This window comes from Leucoraja erinacea, chromosome 15 (genome assembly GCF_028641065.1).
Source record: "Leucoraja erinacea ecotype New England chromosome 15, Leri_hhj_1, whole genome shotgun sequence".
In the NCBI taxonomy this organism is placed as follows: Eukaryota; Metazoa; Chordata; class Chondrichthyes; order Rajiformes; family Rajidae; genus Leucoraja; species Leucoraja erinaceus.
Window position 1 is genome coordinate 29,574,041 of NC_073391.1, and position 21,829 is coordinate 29,595,869.

At 42.0% G+C, this 21,829-nt stretch overlaps 1 protein-coding gene across 1 annotated transcript in view; it reads right to left on the reverse strand.

Annotated features, from left to right (window-relative positions):
- Positions 1 to 1,785: 1,785 nt before the first annotated feature.
- Positions 1,786 to 21,829, reverse strand: part of cfap58 (cilia and flagella associated protein 58) — a 162,061-nt gene continuing 142,017 nt past the window's right edge. The window contains exon 18 of the mRNA XM_055646984.1: positions 1,786 to 3,082. Within this exon, the coding sequence (XP_055502959.1) occupies positions 2,962 to 3,082 (121 nt within the window). The 3' untranslated portion in view covers positions 1,786 to 2,961. The remainder of the gene's footprint in view (positions 3,083 to 21,829) is intronic.

The window sequence follows — 21,829 nt, forward strand, 5'->3', positions numbered from 1 at the left end:
GACTGCATGCAACCCATATAAACGTAATTTCCATCTCTCCTGAGCAGAGATAAATTCAGCTCCGCATGATTTCTTATCGGGAAATAGTCGAAGGCTGGGGGAGGGTTTTCATGCCTGCTGAAGATTTAACATTTTATTAAAAGAGCTGCGGATGCAATAACAGCAGATGATTACAGGCTAGTGTCCCCGGCATCAACGATATTTCTTGCAATAAACAAAATGCTGGAGGAAGAAAGTCACAAAAATGCTGGAGTAACTCAGCTGGTCAGGCAGCATCTCTGGAGGCAGATTGGGATCCGTAGCTGTTTGTTGTTTAGCTACGGATTCCAGCATCTGCATCTCTCCATCGTTCTTATGTCCTGTTTATGGGTATTTGTTGATCTTTTAGTTTAGTTTAGTTTAGAGACACAGCGTGCAAACAGGCCCTTCAGTCCACTGACTCCACGCCAACCGATGATCACCCATACATTGGTTCTATCCTACCCACTAAGGACAATTTACAGAAGCCAATTAACCTACAAACCTGCAAGTCTTTGGAATGTGGGAGGAAACCGGAACACCCGGAGAAAACCCACGCACATCACAGGGAGAACATACAAACTAGAGGGGAGGGAGAGGGAGAAAGGGAGGGGGGTGGAGGAGAGAGGGGGGGTGGGGGGGGGTAGTGGGGAGACAAGGGAGAGAGGGGGAGGGAGGAGAGGAGGGGGGGATAGGGGCTAGAGGGGTTAGAGGGGGTTAGAGGGGGGGGAAGAGGCCAGGGGGAGAGTAGAGGGGTGAGATGGGGGGGAGAGAGGAGGGGGTAGAAAGGAGGGGGGAGAGAGGAGGGGGAGAGGGGGGAGAGAGGGAGGGAGGAGGTGGAGGGGGGCAGGGAGAGGGGGGAGGAGGGGGAGGAGGAGAGGTGGAGGGGAGAGCCGGGTGAGCGAGCGGGCTGTGAAAAGCGGAGAGAGCCCGGGGAGAGAGAGAGAGCTCTAGTACAGGGCTCGACTATAGTAAAAAGCTCTCGGCAGCTCTCGTGGGCTTTCAGGAAAGCCAAGCCGAGGCTAGCAGGCGTCGACCTCGGAAACGCTTGGAAAGTCTCGGAAGGGTCTTTGGAAGCCGTCGGGATCTGCAGAACAGAGCCCACTTGCTTGTTCTTTCTGCGTCTTTTCAAGAACGGGGGGGGGGGGGGGGGGGGGGAGAAGGGAGAGAGGGGGAGGGTGGTGACATCACTCCTGGAAAACTTTGCCCAGCAGGCAGGCCGTTGAAAAAACTGCGCAGCTTGCCGCGAGGAACAGAGGCATTGTGACGTCATCCGCTCGTTTCAGCACATTAGATTTTAAAAAGATCTCTTTGGTGAACAATTTTAGTAAAAAACTCAGGAAATAATGAATCAAATTTCCAGATGAGGTGGTTTTTGAGATCATGAGGTAAATCTCTACCGGAATATGTAAAAATTTTACCGTTAGCGCGTCAGGTTTTCGAGGAGATGTGAATCACATGTGAAAAGGACACACACACACACACACACACACACACACACACACACACACACACACACACACACACACACACACACACACACACACACACACACACACACACACACACACACACACACACACACACACACACACACACACACACACACACACACACACACACACACACACACACACACACACACACACACACACACACACACACAATAAATAAATACATCCACATCCAAGATCAGACTTTTACATTATAATAGAAAGATAGATAGATTTACAATCACCTCTCAGCCTCTTGGCAGATGAAGTTTAATGCAGATAAATGTGAGGTTATCCACTTTGATAGCAAAAACAGGAAGGCAGATTACTATCTAAATGGCGTTAAGTTGGGAAAAGGGGAAGTACAATGGGATCTGGGGGTCCTTGTTCATCAGTCTATGAAAGTAAGCATGCAGGTACAGCAGGCAGTGAAGAAAACAAATGACATGTTGGCCTTTATAACAAGAGGAATCGAATATAGGAGCAAAGAGGTCCTTCTGCAGTTGTACAGAGCCATAGTGAGACCACACCTGGAGTATTGTGTGCAGTTTTGGTCCCCTAATTTGAGGAAGGACATTCTTGCTATTGAAGGAGTGCAGCGTAGGTTTACAAGGTTAAAGGATGGCGGGACTGTCATATGCTGCGACAATGGAGCGGCTGGGCTTGTACACTCTGGAGTTTAGAAGGATGAGAGGGTATCTCATTGAAACATACAAGATTGTTAAGGGTTTGGACACGCTAGAGGCAGGAAACATGTTCCCGATGTTGGGGGAGTCCAGAACCAGGGGCCACAGTTTAAGAATAAGGAGTAAGCCATTTAGAACGGAGATGAGTAAACACTTTTTCTCACAGAGAGTTGTGAGTCTGTGGAATTCTCTGCCTCAGAAGGCGGTGGAGGCAGGTTCCCTGGATGCTTTCAAGAGAGAGCTAGATAGGGCTCTTAAAAATAGCAGAGTCAGGGGATATGGGGAGAAGGCAGGAATGGGGTGCTGATTGGGGATGATCAGCCATGATCACATTAAATGGCGGTGCTGGCACGAAGGGCCAAATGGCCTGCTCCTGCACCTATTGTCTATTGTCTATTGCATGTCTGTTTAACAAGACCATTGACAGAGAATTTTGATTACAAATCAGAGTCTTTATTTCACTTCATATCCATGTATACCTGACATAAAAATGCATTGAAGGTATACAATGTATTGAATATACAGGAATTTTCATATTCAAAATCAAGAAACAAGAATCAATGTTTCATAAAACAGAGTTCAATATAGTTCATTATTTTTGCATTTGAAATGCCAGAATAAAATTAAATTACATGAAAATCATATTGGTGCACACTGTCATTTCTAGGCTGTGTGGAACACCTTTTAAAATAATAAGCAGATAGAAAAATCTTGTATGATGTGAAGGAATCAACAGCAGATGGAAAATTGAGCAAATTGGATGTTTAAGCTGTGATCTTTGGTTGGTATTTAAGATTGAAACCTCCACCTGTGAAATGGGGATAGTTGGTTCTCTGAGGCTGGATTAAAGGCTGTCCTTCCTGCTCCAAGGCTTTTTCTTTCTCACTAGAGGGAAGAGCAAAAGAAATCCAGTTTAGTTTAGAAACATCAAAACTTTTTACAGGTCCAGAATTTGTTTCTTGTGTGTTCTAAATGACCTTTTCAAACCTGTACAGGTTTGTTCTGCTCTGTACAGGCCCTTCTTCAAAACCTCCAGGCAACTTCCCTTCTTGATCAGGATCCCCCAGCTAACACTGCCAGCAGATGTGCACACGCACCACACATGCATATGCGGGCACACTGGTGAATACATTCAAGTACTGAGAGATCCTGATTCCAGCACCGGGGAGCAAAATGGAAATTATTCAGTGTTTCACCTGATTGAGAAGATAATCCCCGTAGATCACAGTGTCTCGAAATGCGTAGACCTTTCTTGGAATGTGACAAGGACTTGCTGTTGTGTGGAGTATGGATGCCTTCCAGAGGGAAGTGTGACAACTATTTTTAGGGAGAACGGAATAGTAGGATATGGTGAATACAAGGAAATGCAAGTATGTCATACAAGGAGTAGGATATGCTGGTGTGACTGGATGCAGTAAGGTAGGAGTCTTGTGTTACAGCACAAACACAGATCGCCTATCATTCTCAATAGTTCCTTTCTGTGAGGTAAATTCAATGTGTTTCTATACTGCTGTGCTGTAATGATGAAATATCTATTTTTCAGCTCTCTGCATTGCACCAGAGTTTGGCTTGATTAGATGTATGTACCGTGTTATCTGATATTGGTTAACATGCAAAACAAAACTTTTCACTGTACCTCAGCACACGTGACAATAATAAACCTATTATATATATTATATAAAAGATATGTCACATTAAGGTTGTTGGTGCCGTAGTCATTTTAGATCACTCCCATTGATTCTGCTATCTCCACTTACACCTCTTCCATGCCAAGTTCTTGATTCTTTTTGTCCCATTACCTTGCATGAGCATTCTCATGCAAGGTACAATTCCAGCCTCACCTCTTTCCCTACCTGTGTCGTTGCTTAAAACCTGTTAGACATCTCAAATTTTCTATCCAATTCTGCCAAAAGGTGAAGGAACCAAATTGCTACCTATTCATTTGGCCATGAATTCTGCCGTATATTTTCAAGCATTTTTCTGTTTATATTTAAGCACTCGTATTCCCACCTGGATTACATGTTACTCGAGTTTAGTGGCAGATGTGTGCAGTGAGCAAGGGCAACTGTGCAAACCAATGGAAAGCACCCTATAATTTTAAAGATCACCAAGTCGTGCATATCCTCAAATTAAAAAAGACTAAAATTATGAGATGATATCCCTCAGCTAGAAACCCATGAGCTACGAGGAATGAGAAAGTTGCTTGATGAAAAGTGTGAATTCACTAACAGTCATGTTTTATTCCTACAAACAAATTAAACAACAGTCAATTCTTATCGATTTTTTTATAAATTGCTTTATAGCTTAAGCTAGTGCAAGATATTGATCACTTAACTGGTACACAGTATTAGATTTCATCTTCAAATGGAAATTTAGACTTATTCATCACACTGTATACATTGCAGTGCATTTCAGCACTTCTGCAGCACTTCAATAAATCTGGTGTGTTTAGAATATTCAGGATATTTAATCGTTTTAACCTTTTGAAGGTGAACATAGCATTTCTGCAGCATGTGCAAACTAAAACAGTAGGTAATACCTCTAAATTTACAAAAACACTGTGATCCATGTCTGACACAAGGAATGCCGATTTTCCAAATAAAAAAAACCCACAAAGTGCTGGAGTAACTCAGCGGATCAGACAGCATCTCTCTGGGGAACATGGATAAGTGATGTTTCAGGTGGGACTCTTCATAATGGGACTGAAGAAATGTCCCGACCCGAAAAGTCAGCTGTCCATGTCCTCCAGAGATGCTGCCTGACCGGCTGAGTTACTCCCCCACTTTGTATCCTTTTTTGAGGGACAAAGTCAGCCAGCTTGTGTTGGTCACATTCCTCATTCGATTTGATTTGATTTGATTTGATTTAATTTATTGCCATTGACTTCAATGAAGATACAACAAAATTTGTTTTCCCTTAGTCATACAAAAAAAATTAAATTAAAAAAACACAAAACACAGAAACCAGCAGTCCACAACACAAAACACAGAAACCAGTAGTCCACAACACAAACATCCCCACAGCAGCACCAAAGTTCCCCACTGTGAGGGAAGGAACCAAAGTCCAGTCAACCTCCTCGCTGATGTTCGACCTTTGACTGTAGAAAATTTGTATACGCCCTTAGCTTGCATTATGAATGGCTGATCATCCAACTCAGTATCCCATCGCCTCATCCAGTATACACTTAAATATAGCCAATGAACTGGCCTCAACTACCCTCTTGGCTGTGTATTCACCATCTCTTTGAAAAAAGATCTCATCTAAATTTACTTTGAGTGGTACATTTTGTAAGTTTCTATAAAGAAGTCTTTATGCAGTCGCAATGGTGAACGTGTCCTTGCAATAATGTTGCACGCAAAAATGGCAGAAAATAAATCGCAAAAGGTTTGCCCGATGTTGTAAATCTGAAAATAAACCTGAAAATGCTGGAAATATCTGTGGAGAAAGAATCAGAAACAACATTTCAGGTGCAAGACTTTTTTAATCAAATCTGATCTGCTGAATCCGGGAGGCGCTACAGGTCTCTCCGTTGCCGGCCCAGCAGGTCCAGGAACAGCTTCTTCCCTGCGGCTGTCACACTACTCAACAATGTACCTCGGTGACTGCCAATCACCCCCACCCCCCTCCCCCCAGACACTCCACCCACAGGAAAACACTATGACTGTATGCATGTCAATAGATTTATTTATTAAAATCATATTCTATGTCGCTCTTCCAGGGAGATGCTAACTGCATTTTGTTATCTCTGTACTGTACACTGACAATGACAATTAAAGTTGAATCTGAATCTGAATCTGAATCTGAAAACTCCCAACCCGAAATGTCACTTGTCACTTTCCCTCCATAGACGCTGCCTGACCCACTGAGTTCCTCCAGCACTTTGTGTTTACTCCAGATTCCAACATCTGCAGTTCCTTGTGTCCTCTCCAACTGTTTTTTTTTGCTGCTCTGCCGAGTATTTCCAGCATTCTCTTATTTTTCTAATTTCAAATGTAACATTAATAAGACATTTACATGCACGTAAACGCATTGCTCTTCATTACAGAGTAATCTTACTAGTTCCTGATCTGTGCTGATGCTTTGGCCCAGCATGTACGGCTGAAAATTAAATGAATACAGCTGATTAGCTTTTAAACTATGTTCATATGGGGAACCAAGTGTATTTATTAAGTAATTGCTTTGCCGTTATGGCTTTGCTGGTGAACTCAGTGGAACCTTCCTGACATTTCTGCAGCGATCATACTTTATTGCATAAAAATTATGCAAGGGAAATGATCCAATACATTGACTCAGATGCCTGAAAAGTGTAAAATTGCTTTGCACAGCTCCTATATGTTTAATAACTTCCTGTGCCATTAGCATACAAATGTGTCAGTGTTGCATGCATTACTTTAATTCAGATGCAAGATGTTGCTGTGTGAGCTGAGGCAGCACAATATTGTGCCAGTCATTCCAAACATTTAACAAGATGATCACTGCTTGTGTTTGATCTAAAAAGTAGGTTTAGAGGAATATATGGGCCAAACACCGGCAGGTGGGACTAGTGTAGATGGGGCATGCTCGTTGGCATGGGCAAGTTGGGCCGAAGGGCCTGTTTCCACGCTGTATAACTCTATGACTCTGGGTAATGTGGTCACTTTCAAAATGGCACCAGGCAGTGGAAAGAGTTGCTTCTTCTGAGGTAATCCCTCAACAGTGAGGATGACTCGCTTCCATCCCAGCTGTGAGGTGGAGGATGAGGTCAAAGTGGGTGCATGAATAGTCTGAGACTTGGTGCACTCCTTTCATTTGTGAACAACCAATGCATAACCTCGAGGATCTCAATTGTGTCCCAAATGCTCCTTTTCCACTTTGAGAAGTCCGTGGGGCATTTTGGAAAGTTAAATGATGCTTGGTGAAAAGTGTGCATGGAGTGCTGACACACCTTTAATGTTTCTGCACTGACTTCATTGAGCATGCATAAAAGGTCTTCAAAATTCAAGACAAACCTGACGTAAAACGATCTTTGTGCAGCAGCGATCCCTGCTCTCCTTTGCCTTGTGGAAGAGCGGGGACTCACTGACAGCTATCCCTGTGCTTCACAGCACATTTGCTCCCATACGAGATTCATCAATATTATGATAAACACTGACCACTCCGCTGTTATTTCTCTCTGCAGATATTAAGCTGAAGACAGCTCAATCATGCAAACCGATCACTGATAATATCACTGTGGACACAAATGGCCCTTGTAATTATAATCTTGAACATTAGCAGATATAGATTTAATGGTTTCACATGAATTATTTCACCCACTGCAGCCTCTCCACCATTTAACCTATGTAAGTAGGTAGAAGCATCTCAGATTAATAGAGGAAGGAATTGGGTGCAAGTTAATTTGCAAATATTTCATCCTGCAATTCCAAAAGATTGCATTCATCGTTTTTATTTTCCAACTTTGGACTGCTGGCAAAGAGCTTTGTGTGAAATTTATGAAGGTCAACGATGCACTGCCCACGGTAATATCTGAGCTGTGATGCTCTGCAAGGCCAGAAGAACATGATGTGAAACGCATACTGCCAGCCCGTCCTTTTCACATATGTATGGGATGTACTACAAAGATGCATTCTCTGCCTTTCATTTACCAAGCACTCTGGTCGTTGCGCCGACACTTGAATGGGAAGCAGCCAAGCACAAGTGAGGACATCTGACTGATAAGCTCTCTTCCTTTATTACATGAAAGGCGTCTATGTTTTTGAAATAGATGACATCTCTGAATATTCCAGCACAAAACTGATCAAAAAATGCACACTTTGATGTGTTCAGAATTCAGAACTGACTCCAGCGGCTGCAACACAGCTTTATTAGAACTAGTTGCAAAACAATTAAAACAGAGGGTGTTTCAAATAATAGGATTATACCTTTCATATCTCTGTTATTCCATTACTAATAAACTCCTGAAGGACCGGGCATTCTCACGCATGTTGTGCTTTTTTAATCTAATGAAAAGCATACTTTGGGGAAATGCATATTCTTTCAGGCTACAAGTAAAGTGTTTGAACTACACTATGATCTGATAGATTGTGTCTTGATCAAGGCCTAAACTGTCAAGACTAAAAATTCTCCCTCTTCAACCACCAGCGACTGGCATTTGCCCTCTTTATTTTGGCATCTTTGGTCCATTTTATGATATTTTACAAATATTTTCCCAACAGTTTGGGCTTCACAAGATATCAATGTGCTACTTCCAAACCTTGCAATGCATTCAATTAAGCCGCATGAAAAACATATTTTTTATTAATTGTGTTTATAATGACAAGTTTGAAGTAGAAATCACTACTTTTGATAGAGTTCATTTCAAATGCTTTTACATTACTTTTTCCAGCATGTATAATGTAACCATAACTACCATAATACACATGCTATTTAGTTTTTATTTTCGTTTAGAGATACAGTGCAGAAACAGGCCCTTCGGCCCACCGAGTCCGTGCCGACCAGCGATTCCCTACACACTAGGGACAATTTACAATTTTTAGCAAAGCCAAAAAACCTACAAACTTGTACATCTTTGGAGTGTTGGAGGAAACCGGAGATCCTGGAGAAAACCAATGCAGGTCATGGGGAAAATGTACAAACTCTGTACCAGGTCAGGATCGAACCCGGGTCTCTGGCGCTGTAAGACAGCAACTCTGCTGCTGCACCACCGTGCCGCTATTGTATGCTATAAAACACTTCCTGTAAATATGTTGGGCTAATTAAAGATACATAGATTATGTACTGGTTTACCTCTAGTTTCTAAGCCAAGTCAATAGACATTGTTTGACTGATCATACATTCCTACTTCCAATTATCTATTCCTTAAGCACAAGTTACATCATAGAAACATAGAAGATAGGTGCAGGAGGAGGCCATTCAGCCCTTCGAGCCAGCACCGCCATTCAATGTGATCATGGCTGATCATGCTCTAACATGCTATATTAATGAAGAAGGATAGACACAAAGTGCTGGAGTAATTCAGCAGGTCAGACAGCATCCTAGAGAAAATGGGTAGGTGATGTTTCGGGTCGGGACACTTCTTCAGATCGCTGACCAGCACTCAGTGTCTATCTTTGGTATAAACTAGCAGCTGCAGTTGCTTCTTATTACATTAATGAAAAATGACTTTGTTATAATTGCCTCATCATGGGTTAAATCAAATGTTGTCCCTTAAATTGCAGGGGGTGGGGGGTGGGGGCACCTCAGGTCTCATGTTGGAGTGATCAGAGGAGATGCCAAGAGACAGCAATGTAACAGTAGATGAGAAACAAAACTGTTGAATTATAAAATGATAATTCCCCTAGATGTTGTACTCCCGTACTGGGTAGCTTGACAACGTGACCCAAAACAAAAGTACGCACATCACGTATTTCTAATGTTTAAATTGGATGGAGAGAGCTTTGTGGACAGAATGAACAATGTCATAAACGTTTAGGTCAAATGGTTTGCACTCTGTGTCTGTGATAAAAGACCTATAAATTATTCGCAATTCTACTGCCTGACAAATGGGTAAAAGGTTAAAAGCAAAATGAATCAATAATAAGCAAAGTAGGTAAACATAAACATATCAGCAGATGTAGAATATATTCTGTTACTTAATCTCACCTGCTTTAGAATGAGTAATAGACTAATTTCCTTTCCCCTCGGAAGATCTGTCCGGTGCCCAGCACATTGATGGCATCATAAAGAAAGCCCGTGAATGTCTCTACATCCTTAAGAGATTGAGGAGACAGCTGTGGATGTCAATGGATATTTTTAAGGCGAAGGCAGGAGAATGGGGTTGAGAGGGAAAGATCGATCAGCCATGATGGAATGATGGAGTAGACTTGATGGGCTGAATAGCCCATTTATGCTCCTATAATTTTTAGCTCCTAGATTCAGTGTGTCAACGAATACTTTCTTGCATTTCTACAGTGGAGAGCTTCTTGACAGGTAGCGTCTTTGCCTGGTTCGACAACTCGAACGCCCAGAACTGAGGAAGATTACAAGAAGTGGTGGACACCGCTCGGCCCATCACGACTACCGCCATCCCCACCATCGAAGGGATCCATAGGAGGCGCTGCCTCAAAAAGGCTGCCAGCATCATGAAGGACCCACACACACCACACTGGCCATGCTCTCATTTCACTCTTGCTGTTGGGAAGAGGGTATAGACGTCTGAAAACCATGGCCTCCAGATTCAGGAGCAGCTCCATCCCAACTACCATCAGTCTCTTGAAAACTACAAACAATGAACAATGAACTTTCTTGGTTACTCTAGGGACTTAGGGTTTTATTTTGCGCGAACGTTTTTAAAATTTTCTTGACTTTGTTTTGTTTATTATGTTATCTGTGGGTTTGGTGTTCACAGACTTGTTGTGCTACTGCAAGCAAGAATTTCATTGTTCCATTTTCAGTACATATGACAATTAAATACTCTTGACTCTTGATCGGACTCTTTTCCCCATCACCTTTCTCTACCACTTTAAAAAATGGTGAGCAACTTTTTTGCGGGATGAATGCAAAATAATTATGATGGACATTGAGAAAAATAGAAAAGCATTTAACTTTCTGCAAGGTCATTTGCATTGTTTCAATTTATTGAGTTAAAAAAAGGTAAATTTAAATCATGTCGTAATTTTAAAACATCTTCTGGAGATTTTAATTGGTTGTGATTAGTTTCGAGCTGGTGGAAATCAGCGGCATTCGCAATAAAAGATCCAAGATTGCAGGACTAAGTCGGACTGCACACAAAGAAGGCAAATTAAATTTAGCTTTGAGACACCAGGCCCACTGAATACCAGAAAGTGGCAATAATGATGAATTTACACAAATAAATTACTAGCTATTGATTGCGTGTTGCTATGGGCAACCTGAGCTGATTTCTTCTAAAGGAAGTAGGAAATTGACATTTGGGTGCCCTTGTATCCCAATTGTATCACGTGGAGCAAGTTGTTCAACTGAAAATGGGGGGTTATAGCCTTTACTGAAATGAGGTTGAAGTATAAAAGGAAGTCTTCATGCTGAAGATAGACACAAAAAACTGGAGTAACTCAGCAGCATCTCTGGAGAAAAGGTTCGGGTCGAGAACCTTCTTCAGTCAAGGGAGAGGGAAAAGGGATATATAGAAGGTACATAGAAGAAATGAATGAAAGAAATGTAAAAAGCAATGAAGATTAAGGAAAGGTTGCTGCTGCAAAGGGCCACAAAGATATTTGGTTTCGGCCCGAAACGTTGTCTATTTCCTTCGCTCCACAGATGCTGCTGCACCCGCTGAGTTTCTCCAGCACTTTTGTCTATTTGTTTTATAAGTTTACAGGTTCGCTCGATTCAGTAGTTCCCCCAGGGGAACTGAGCAAAATGGACTTATGTTTCCTGGAGTTTAGAAAAATTAGAGATGATCTCATTGAAGGATATATTTGCTAGTAAATGTTGAGCAGTTGTTTCCTCTGCCTGAGTCTTACGTACAATGGTTCATAGACTCAAGACATTGGGTCAGCCATTTAGAACTGAGATAAGCAAAGGTTTGTTCACTTAGTACTTTGTGAACACTTGCCCAGGGCAATGGCGTTGTTGAGATTTTTTGGAAACTAAGTGAATCAAGTGGAAATAAAGGACAAAATTATCCCTGTTCAATGGTAGAGCAGACACGAGGGGCCACGTGCCTTTTCTACGTCTATATCCTACGTTATTGAAAGATGAACCTAGAACAAAGAGCATAGATTCATTGGATCCAGGACTGAGAAATTAACGCTAAAATGTTCCACATGCAGTGGAATGTACCAGTTCAATGAAGCCTAAATGAGCGAAGGATTTTAGCAGAATAAATTATAAATTATTTCCTCCTAGGTACTAAGGAGTTTCAAACTCAAATTTTTCAAAAGAACAGTGAAGGTAGGAGTTAAAAGAAATCTGAAACTTTGTTGGGTGTTTAAAAGCAAAATTGACTGTGTTCAGAAATAGGAGATAATGGGATCATAGTAGATCATTCAATTTGGAGAGCTCAGAGAGTGCAATATACCAAGGGACCTTGTTTGGTGCTGTAATATATCGATGATCAGTGAAAAATAACCGCAGTCTCAGAAATAATTTACTGCCTCATTATATTTTACCTCCACATTCGGTGACAGACTTGCTAAAATTATGCTCACTGGATTTCCCACTTTCCTGCTCCCATCCCAGACTTGACTCACTCTGACTGCCCACCAGCTTCCCACTGTGCCTCTCTTATCATTGTCCGAAAGACCCACTGAGCTATTTGTTGCCACTTCTCGGTGGGCAGTAGGCTCATTATAGTTCTCCAGAGATGCCGCTTGACCTGCTGAGTTACTACAGCACATTGTGTCATTGTTTGTAAAGCAGCACCTACAGTTCCTTGTTTGTCTATTATATTTTCCACCTGCCTCTTTCGTGCTGAATGCCTGCTGGGAAAAGCCTAGTTGACTTCTTTCACATTCAATTTACTACTCCAATTTGAGCTCTACAAACATTTGAACCCTTGCTTTCTCTCCCACAAAGTTTGCAGTATTTCTTAAATCTCTCCCTCCCTGACATCTTCATGACCATCCCTCAACATGCGTTAGTTATATCTTGATTGGCGCAGCAATCTCTGATCATTTTCCTATTTTATTCTCTATTGATAGTTCTATTCTCTTTCCAAACCTGGCATGTTTCAGAATCTCCCTCTCCCACCCGCAAAAGCTTCTCAAATTTATTTTCACTGTACTTTCAAATTCCTACCCAGCTTGTCTCTGGCCCACTTTTTATCCTTATGTTTCTGCACCTACATGGTTTCTGCTAAGTAATTTCCACTTTGACCTTTATCCCACCAAAGATGATATCATCCCTCGCATGTGCCAAAATCCATTTCACCCCACGTGAAGGGTTCGTCAGCAAACCTGAATGAATATGCCAGAGTCATTTCATGTGTGTACTTATAAAAAAATGGTGGGGTAATCTTTGAGATCTGGCCATCCGTGAAGGGTTCATGTCAGCAAACCTGAAGAGGAATATGCGCCAGCTGTGGAAGGGTCTATCACCAACTTCTATAAAAAGAAATATCCGTCCGCCTGAACATCCGGATCCCTTGCCCTTTTATTCGTGCCTGAAAAACATTCCAACTCTTGGCCGATGCTCGCCAGAATCGGAACGGGATTTGATGCAGGCTGATGGGTAATCTTTTGAGATCTGTGGCATTTAGCACTGGTGATCGATCCAGAGTAATTCAAGAAGTCCATGTACAGCTTCCTGAGGGTCATCATGAGTGGAAAGAGACAATTCCGGATCAAACAGAGGTAACAGATGGATGCGCAACAGCTGTGGAAGGGTTTGCATGCTATATAGTGTTGGAATCTTACTTTTAAAAGGCAAAACTGGGTTGTATAAGTGGCAACAACGCATCAGTTCTTGAGCTCAATGTGTTTTATGCCCATTTTGAAATGGGGAACAATGATAAGCCCCTCTACACTGATGACCCTGTGATCTCATTCTCTGAGGCCAAAGTCAGAGCATCCGTCAGGAACATGAAGCCACACAAAGTGTTCGGCCCAGATGGAACACCTAGCTGAGTACTAAAACCAACTGCCTGGGGTATTCAAGGATATCTTCAACCACTTGCTTCTGTGGGTCTGAGGTTCCCACCTGCTTCTAAAAGGGCATCTATTGCAGTGGTGCCTAAGAAGAGCATGGTGACCTGCCTCAATGCTAACTGTCTGGTAGCACCTACATCCACTCCAATGAATTGTACAAATTGTGTTTGTGCAAATGCAGGCAACGACATTTCGTTCAGACTGGACGGTCTGAATGGCAAATAAAGGATCTAATCTAATCCAATTTAATCTAAGAATTGCTTTGAAAGTTTGGTTATGTTTCAAATCATCTCCTTCCTCAGAAATTACATGGATCCACTTCAATAGGAACCTAAGGGACAACTTGTTCACTCAAAAGGGTGGTCGGCATATGGAATGAGCCGCCAGAGGTGGTGGTGGAGGTAGTACTATAAGACACAGCATTTAAAAGACAATTGGACAGATACATGATTAGGAAAGGTTTAGAGAGATATGGGCCAAATGCAGGCAAATGGGACTCATGTAGGTGTCAGCATGGACGTTTGCCCGGAAGGCTTGCTTTTGTGCTGTATGACTTGATGACTCTAATTTGCAGGTCAATAGCAGATACAGGTACTATGAAACTATATCTCCACTCTACTCTGGGTCACCTGGATAACAGGAACACATGCGCCAGGCTGCTTGCTGTTCAACTGCACCTCAGCGCTCAACGCAATCTGTCTGACTAACCACAACATGGACTCAGATAGAGCGACAGTACTAGGGTGATGGATACAGTCATCTGGAGTGAAGGGAGCAGATGTACAGAGGCAGCATCACCCCTCTGCAGTGCCTCTCCAATCCAAGTAATCTGTTGGAGAACAGATGGCTGTGGTGTTGTGATGCATTGCTAATCTCTTTGCACATTAGTAGCTGCAGCCATGATTCCAACAAGTTGCGTTTGTATGGCAGCAGGTTGTGTTTGTACAGCAGCAAGCTGTTCCTGCAATACAGCAGTCCGTTCTTTCAATGAAGCACCAGACCGGGAAGTTTCTGATTGTTCTCTAGTCAGAAGGTGGTGAATGTGTGGAATTCATTGCCACAGACGGCTGTGGAGGGCAAGTCATTGGGTATTTTTAAGATGCAGTCTGTACGTTGGCTGTGGAGGCCAATGGATATTTTTAAGGTGGAGATTGACAGATTCTTGATTAGTATGGGAGTCAGGGATTATAGGAAGAAGGCAGGAGAATATTGGAGAGGGAATGATCGATCAGCCACGATTGAATGGTGGAGCAGACTTAATGGGCCAAATGGCCTAATTTGCTCATATAACTTATGAATTTATTATGGAAACTGAATTATCAGATATCAAACGCTACAATATAGTAGGCTCCACTAATGTGTCAGTGGAAATTCCCATTATTTCCGTTGGTTCCAAGCATTGAAGTCAAGTGAGCTTGATAGACACAAAGTACTGAAGTATCTTGGCATTTGAGGCAGGATCTGTGCAGGAAAAGCATAAGTGATGTTTCGGATCAGAACCCTTCTTCAGTCCTATCCTTTTTCTTCAGAGATGTTACCTGACCCACAGAGTTACTCCAGCACTTTGTGTCTATCTGTGGCATAAACCAGCATCTGCAGTTCTTTGTTTCTGAACTTTGTGGCTATCTGAAAGAAGAAAGACCCAAGGACAAGGTTGTGTTGAGATAAGGTGTGTGTAGATACCACCATGTCCTATGCTTCAGCCCAATACTGGACGGACTTAGTAATAGCCAAAGGTCTATTGGAGGCGGTGCCTCAAAAAGGCAGTCAACATCATCAAGGGCCCACATCACTTCAAGAGCACAAGAGATGTTTTAGTGAGTGTTACACATACATCTAGTTGATGTGCCTACCGTGGCTGAATAACTGGCAACATTAGTAAGCTGTGCGATGTGGGCGTGAGGTTTGCACCAGAGGTGAGTATGTAGTGAATCATAAAATTGCTGGGGGCATGACCAGATTGAAAGAGGTTATTGGGAGCTGATTGGTGGAGGTGTGGTACCTTCAGTAAAGTATGAGGCTCGTGGTGGCAATGGAGGAATGTAACATTGCATGTTCTTGGAGCTTGACTCCTCAACTCCTGACAAAGGGTCTCACAAAAATCTCTGTGCAAACAAAACATTTTCCCTCTTTGCTTACTGAACCAACATTTAATGCACTGATGTTTCAAATAGAAATGCACTTTTGAACATCACCAGATCAGACTGAGTTCCTGACAGCAGTTTTAGTTTTAGTTTTAGAGATACAGCGTGAAAACAGGCCCTTCGGTCCACCAAATCCAGACCAACGATTACCCGTACACCCGTTCTATCAATTTACAAAAGCCAATTAACCTACAAACCTGCACATCTTTGGAATGTGGGTTGAAACCGGAGCACCCAGAGAAAACGCACGTGGTCACAGGGAGAACGTACAGTACAACTCCTTACAGACAGTACCCTTGGTCAGGATCGAACCAGCGTTTCCGGCACTGTAAGGCAGCAACTCTACCGCTGTGCCACTGTGCCGCCGAAGTGTACTATCTCTGTGATTATGCTGACTCAATGCCATTCATGATTCACCCAACATGAGTGGTGTGATCAGCGAATTTGTAGATGGCATTACAGTTGTGCTTTGCCACACGGTCATGGGTGTAATGAGCAGGGGTGTGAAGAACACAGCCTTGAGGAGCACCTCTGTTGATGTTCAGTGAGGAGGAGATGTAGTTACTGATTTGCACTGTTTGGTGAGGATGATATCATTGAATGCCAATCTCTAGTCGATGAACAGCAGCTTGATATATGTGTTCCTATTACTGGACGATAGTAATTGAGGCAGGTGACCATGCTTTTCTTAGGCACCAGTAAGATAGCTGGCCTTTTAAAGCAGACAAGGACCTCAAACAGCAGAAACATGAGGTTAAATTTTAGAATCCTGCCTTTCAATTTATACTGCAATTTTCAATTCTGTCAGCAAAATGAGATAATTTACTTTTCTCAACATTACACTTATTTTGCCATCTAATTGCCCATTTGACTAGCTTGTCTATATCGTTTTTAAGTCAATTATTATCCTCCACACAGTTCAACATATTTTTAAGACTTGTATCATTGACAACATTGGACATTGGGCCCTGCAATCAGTTGATGGCCCGAAGTCACGGTCATCAACCTATATTAAGAGAAGCAGTGATTTTAGTAGAAACTACTCGCATAATCCACCAAGCACTGGGGAAATGTAAGCAAAAAAGAATTTCACAGTGCGTTTGCATGTGACAATAAAGCACATTGATCATTGAAATAACCTTTCATTCAGCTCTGTTTGAACTAATTTGCTATCCATGCTGTTATAACCACTGTTCTTCCACGGGTTTCAATCTTGACATCAAGCCTATTATGTGGTACTCCATCCAATGTCTTTGTTAAACCCTCCATATGAGCTTGTGTAACAAATTCATTCTGTTTTTTTCTTTTAGGCTAGAATATCAAGTATCTCCTAATACTTTTGAGAGAGTTTTCAATGCACTCCATTACACAAGTAACAATCAGCAAATGTAAAATTAAAATACCAGCAACACAAGAGACATGCTTTATTGGATGGGAAAACAATTGCTTTTCTATTTTCTGGATTCCAATTGTCTGCAAAATATTCTCCTCTCCCATCCAAATTAGCTGGAGATACCCACAAAATGCTGGAGTAACTCAGGCAGCATCTCTGGAGAGAAGAAATAGGTGACGTTTCGGTTCTGCATCGTGAAGCTTGATCAGCTTTTGTCGGTCTTGTACAATATCAGAGGCTAACTAAATGATGGAGAGGCTTTGAGGCTTTTATTATGATCTGTCCACAGATATGTCAAGACTTTTCGAAGAACAGTCACCAATATTGCTGTCTGGGTGATTTGAAATAAAAGGAACTGTTTTATTTCACCAGTTTTCATATATAGAGCCATGCCTCTTAATCATTATTGCTGGTGTTGACTTGTTTTTTTGCATACCTTTCATTCATTTGTTCTTTGTACCTTTTCACATCTCTTGTTTCCCTCTCCCCTGACTCTCAGTCTGAAGAAGGGTCTCGACCCAAAACGTCACCTATCCTTTTTCTCCAGAGATGCTGCCTGACCCTTGAGTTATTCCAACTTTTTGTGCGTATCTTTGTGGTAAACTAGCATCTGCAGTTCATTCCTACACATCGTGTCTCCTGATTTTTAATTTATTTCAAACCAGTTCAATTTGTATCATAACCTTCACATGGAGCCATAACCAAGGATCAAATTTAATCTAAATTAGATTAATCTAATTAGATCTAAATCTAATCTGGAAGGAATTGAGGAGAGTTGTTGACATTACCCAGATCGTCACACACGCCAACCTCCCTTCCATTGACTCCATCTATATTTCACGCTTCCTCGGCAAGGCTACCAACATAATCAAAACCAGTCTCAGTCCAGTCACTCCCTCTTCTCCCCATTCCCATCAAGCAAAATGTACCGAAGTTTGAAAACAAATACCTCCAGATTCAGGAACAGTTTCTTCCCAGCTGCTATCGGGCAACTGAACGGCCCTCTCAAAAGCTAGAGTGTGGTCCTGACTTCCCATCTACCTAATTTGAGACCTTTGAACTTCCTTTAATCGGACAATCATGCAAACAAAAGCTTTTCACTGTATCTCCGTACACGTGACAACAATAATAAGCTAAACTAAACTAATTGTTCTACTGCGCATTGGCAATAAAAGGTAGGGGTGTTTTGGTAGCATCTCTCCTCCACGTCACCCTTGCTCCCTTACACCAATTGTTTAAAACGTTTAAAATCTATTGCTGAGTTGTAATGATATTTTTGCAGAGTAATTTATACATAATTTCCCGCCTTATTCATGTTACTTGTTGAGTGCAGGCAGAGGCTGGTTAGTTAACTAATTATGTAACAAAGCCTGTAAAATCCCACGAGATAATTGATACTGCTCCAAACCAAATTCATAAAAGAAGTTGTCTTTGAAATATTTAGTTGCTCTCCTTGCTGTAAACTGTGAGTCACCAATCCCAAGCTTAATTACTTTGCCAAATAAACTCAGCAAATCCCAAACCCAAACACTTCTGAGCAATGACACATTTACTCAGGAAATTTTGACATGAATCAATACAATACTGGTGAAAATAGCAACAAACGAGATAATGTATTCAAACAGGTCATTTAAAGAAACAAGGCTGTGTTGGTGTATATTCAAATATTTAAAGTAGCATGATAATACCTCTAACTTTGATGCACCCAGGTATATACTAAACCCTGTTTCAGTCCAAGCAGCCTTCACAGAGGATGACAAGTTGATATGTGAATGCAACCCTTATGACAATTAGGGTGGTTTCTTCTTTCTTTCATATATATATATATGTATATTGTAATTTGTTTTTTGTTCTTCCCTTTACCATTCCATTCTCTAGTTATGAGCTTAGGCAGCACATTTCCTAACAGGTCAGTGTGTGTCAGATAAACAAGCATGTGTCAGCAAAGCAATGTGATTATCCTGCCATTTTCCCTCCTTCTAAGAATTTCAAGTGTTTTTGAATCCCCCTGGAATGGTGGCTTTGTATCTGAAAGTCATATTTGGCTATTTTATGCTATATAGCACATGTATCCCAAATGCATTGTGAAATAAAACAATTTTATTTCTCACCCGAAATCCTAACTTACAAGACAAATGACGGATTTCGTAGGAGGGACGTGTGCATTTGGTTGAAGTAGGGAGTCAGGCTGTCTGAGAATAAGCACTGCGCTCTTCAAAAATACTTTGACTTGGGCACAATTGTTCACAATGACATATATCTGAGTTGAGTCCGAACTGCGAGGCCTGGAACTGGAGCTGGAAGCCAGACTGGAATTCAGCCTGATAAAGGGTCCCAAACCAAAACGTCGCCCATCCATGTTCTCCAAAGATGCTGTCTGACCTGCTCAGTTACTCCAGCTCTCTCTGTCCTTTTGTGCATACAGAAGAGCTCACTGAACAATTCTGGTTTGCACTAGATCTGTAAGAAAGCTTATCTGTGACAATATTTCAAACTGTGATTGAGGGCTTATCCAAGTAATGGATGAAATGCCCATATTCTCATTCATTTCTTCTCCATTAATGACTGTGGATGCTTAAATCCAATATCACTAACTCCAATGAAATCCTACTCACTCACCTGTAAGCTCCTCATCATTTTGGGCTTATGTCTTTCTCAATATGGCTTCGCAAACAGTCTGTCTGAACCTTTCTGCTTTGATGTTTTTTTAATATGTGTTAAATTATATTTTTTGTGTTCTTTAGCTCGCTTTATGTGGGGGGTGGGGTTGGGGGAATTTTTTTCTAATCTCTTACCTCGATGGCGATGCAATTTCTTTTTGTATCTCCATCCTGCGGACTTAACATCGTGGAGCCCGCGGTCTCTGGTCAGACACCGACTTCGGGGACTCCATGCCACAGGAGCTTTGACCGCCCTGACGCGGGGGCTTCCACTGCCAGCTGCGGGAGATTCGATCGTCCCGACCGAAGGTTCGACTGCCCCGACCGTGGGAGAAGAATGAAGGAAGAAGATTGGACTTTATTGCCTTCCATCACAGTGAGGAATGTGGGGAATCCGCTGCGGTGGATGTTTATGTTAACTTTTATGTAGTTGTGTGACTTGTTGCTTTTTTTCGGTATGTCTGTATGGTAATTCGCATATCACTGTACCTTAATTGGGACATGTGACAATAAAAGACCTTTGAAACCTTTGTGATAAATTCTACACAATTAAATGAAGATTACTAATATCTTCTTTAAAGGATGTTCATCAAAATCGAGTGATACATAGGCGTTTGGGAACGTTTGCTGAGATGACAAAACAGGAGATTCCAAAATTAAGCAAGAAAGATAGCAAATGTAACTTTTGATATTTAATGGATCTATTTTCTGGTCGTCTTCTTCTTGCTTATGACGTGCACAGCCTAAAGTTGTAGTTCTATTTGATCTTGTTTGATTGTGCATGCCACGTTGAGTTCGTCGAAGCAGGGCGGACCACGTGAAGGTTGCAATCTCCCACCCATATTTTCTGGTTAGGTTAATTAGCAAATGAAAATAAAATGTAATCATCATATTTAACATATTATTCTGCAGCCATTAGATGCACCTGTGAAACCTTCCAAATAGGTTAAGTTTCATAATTCATTGGAATTATTCACAGCAGGATCCTGTAACTTTGTAAATATATCTGCCTTGCATAGGAAATGCTACTTATTATTGAAATGAAACTGTATGCATCAATAGTTCTAATTAGCACAACTCGCTAATGCATTAACCATAATCAATTTACAATTCTTACCAAGCGAGGAATAGCCAAATCATAGCTGCTCTTAGTGTACATTACCAGTTCTATCACCAAATTAAAATCTATTAATTTTACAAGTATTAGCCTGCAATAGTTGAACACCCCCATCTGAGTGTTAATTTACAGGTTCTTCCCAGGGTCACATCAGATTTCCATTACTGAGAACTGTTCGTAATACAAACAAGTCAGAAATGGGACAGCAACCCCAGCGGTACAGTGGCACAGCGGTAGAGTTGCTGCCTCACGGTGCCAGAGACCCAGGTTCGATTCTGACTATGGTGCTGTTTCTACAGAGTTCGTACATTCTGTGTGGGTTTTCTCCGGGTGCTCCGGTTTCCACCCACATTCCTAAGACATGCAGGTTTGTACGTTGATTGGCTGAGATAAACATTGTAAATTGTCCCTAGTGTGTGGGATAGTGATAGCGTATGGGGTGGTCGGCGTGGACTCGGTTGGCCAAAGGGCCTGTTTACAGGCTGTATGTCTAAAGTCTAAAGTTTATGCTGCAGACCTAATGTTAATTTTACTTCGGAGTCACGTGAGTGACTACGTGAAGAACCCACCCAGCGCGCAGGCGCGGCTTTACGTCAGCAGTGCAACAGCGGCAGCAGCTGGAGCCAGGCTCTCCAGCTGCAGCATAAAGACGAGACCTCAGGTAAGTGCCTTTTTTGTTACAGAGTCGCGCTAGAGAGAATAATGGCCTCTCGCAAGCGACCAGCCAGGAGGACTG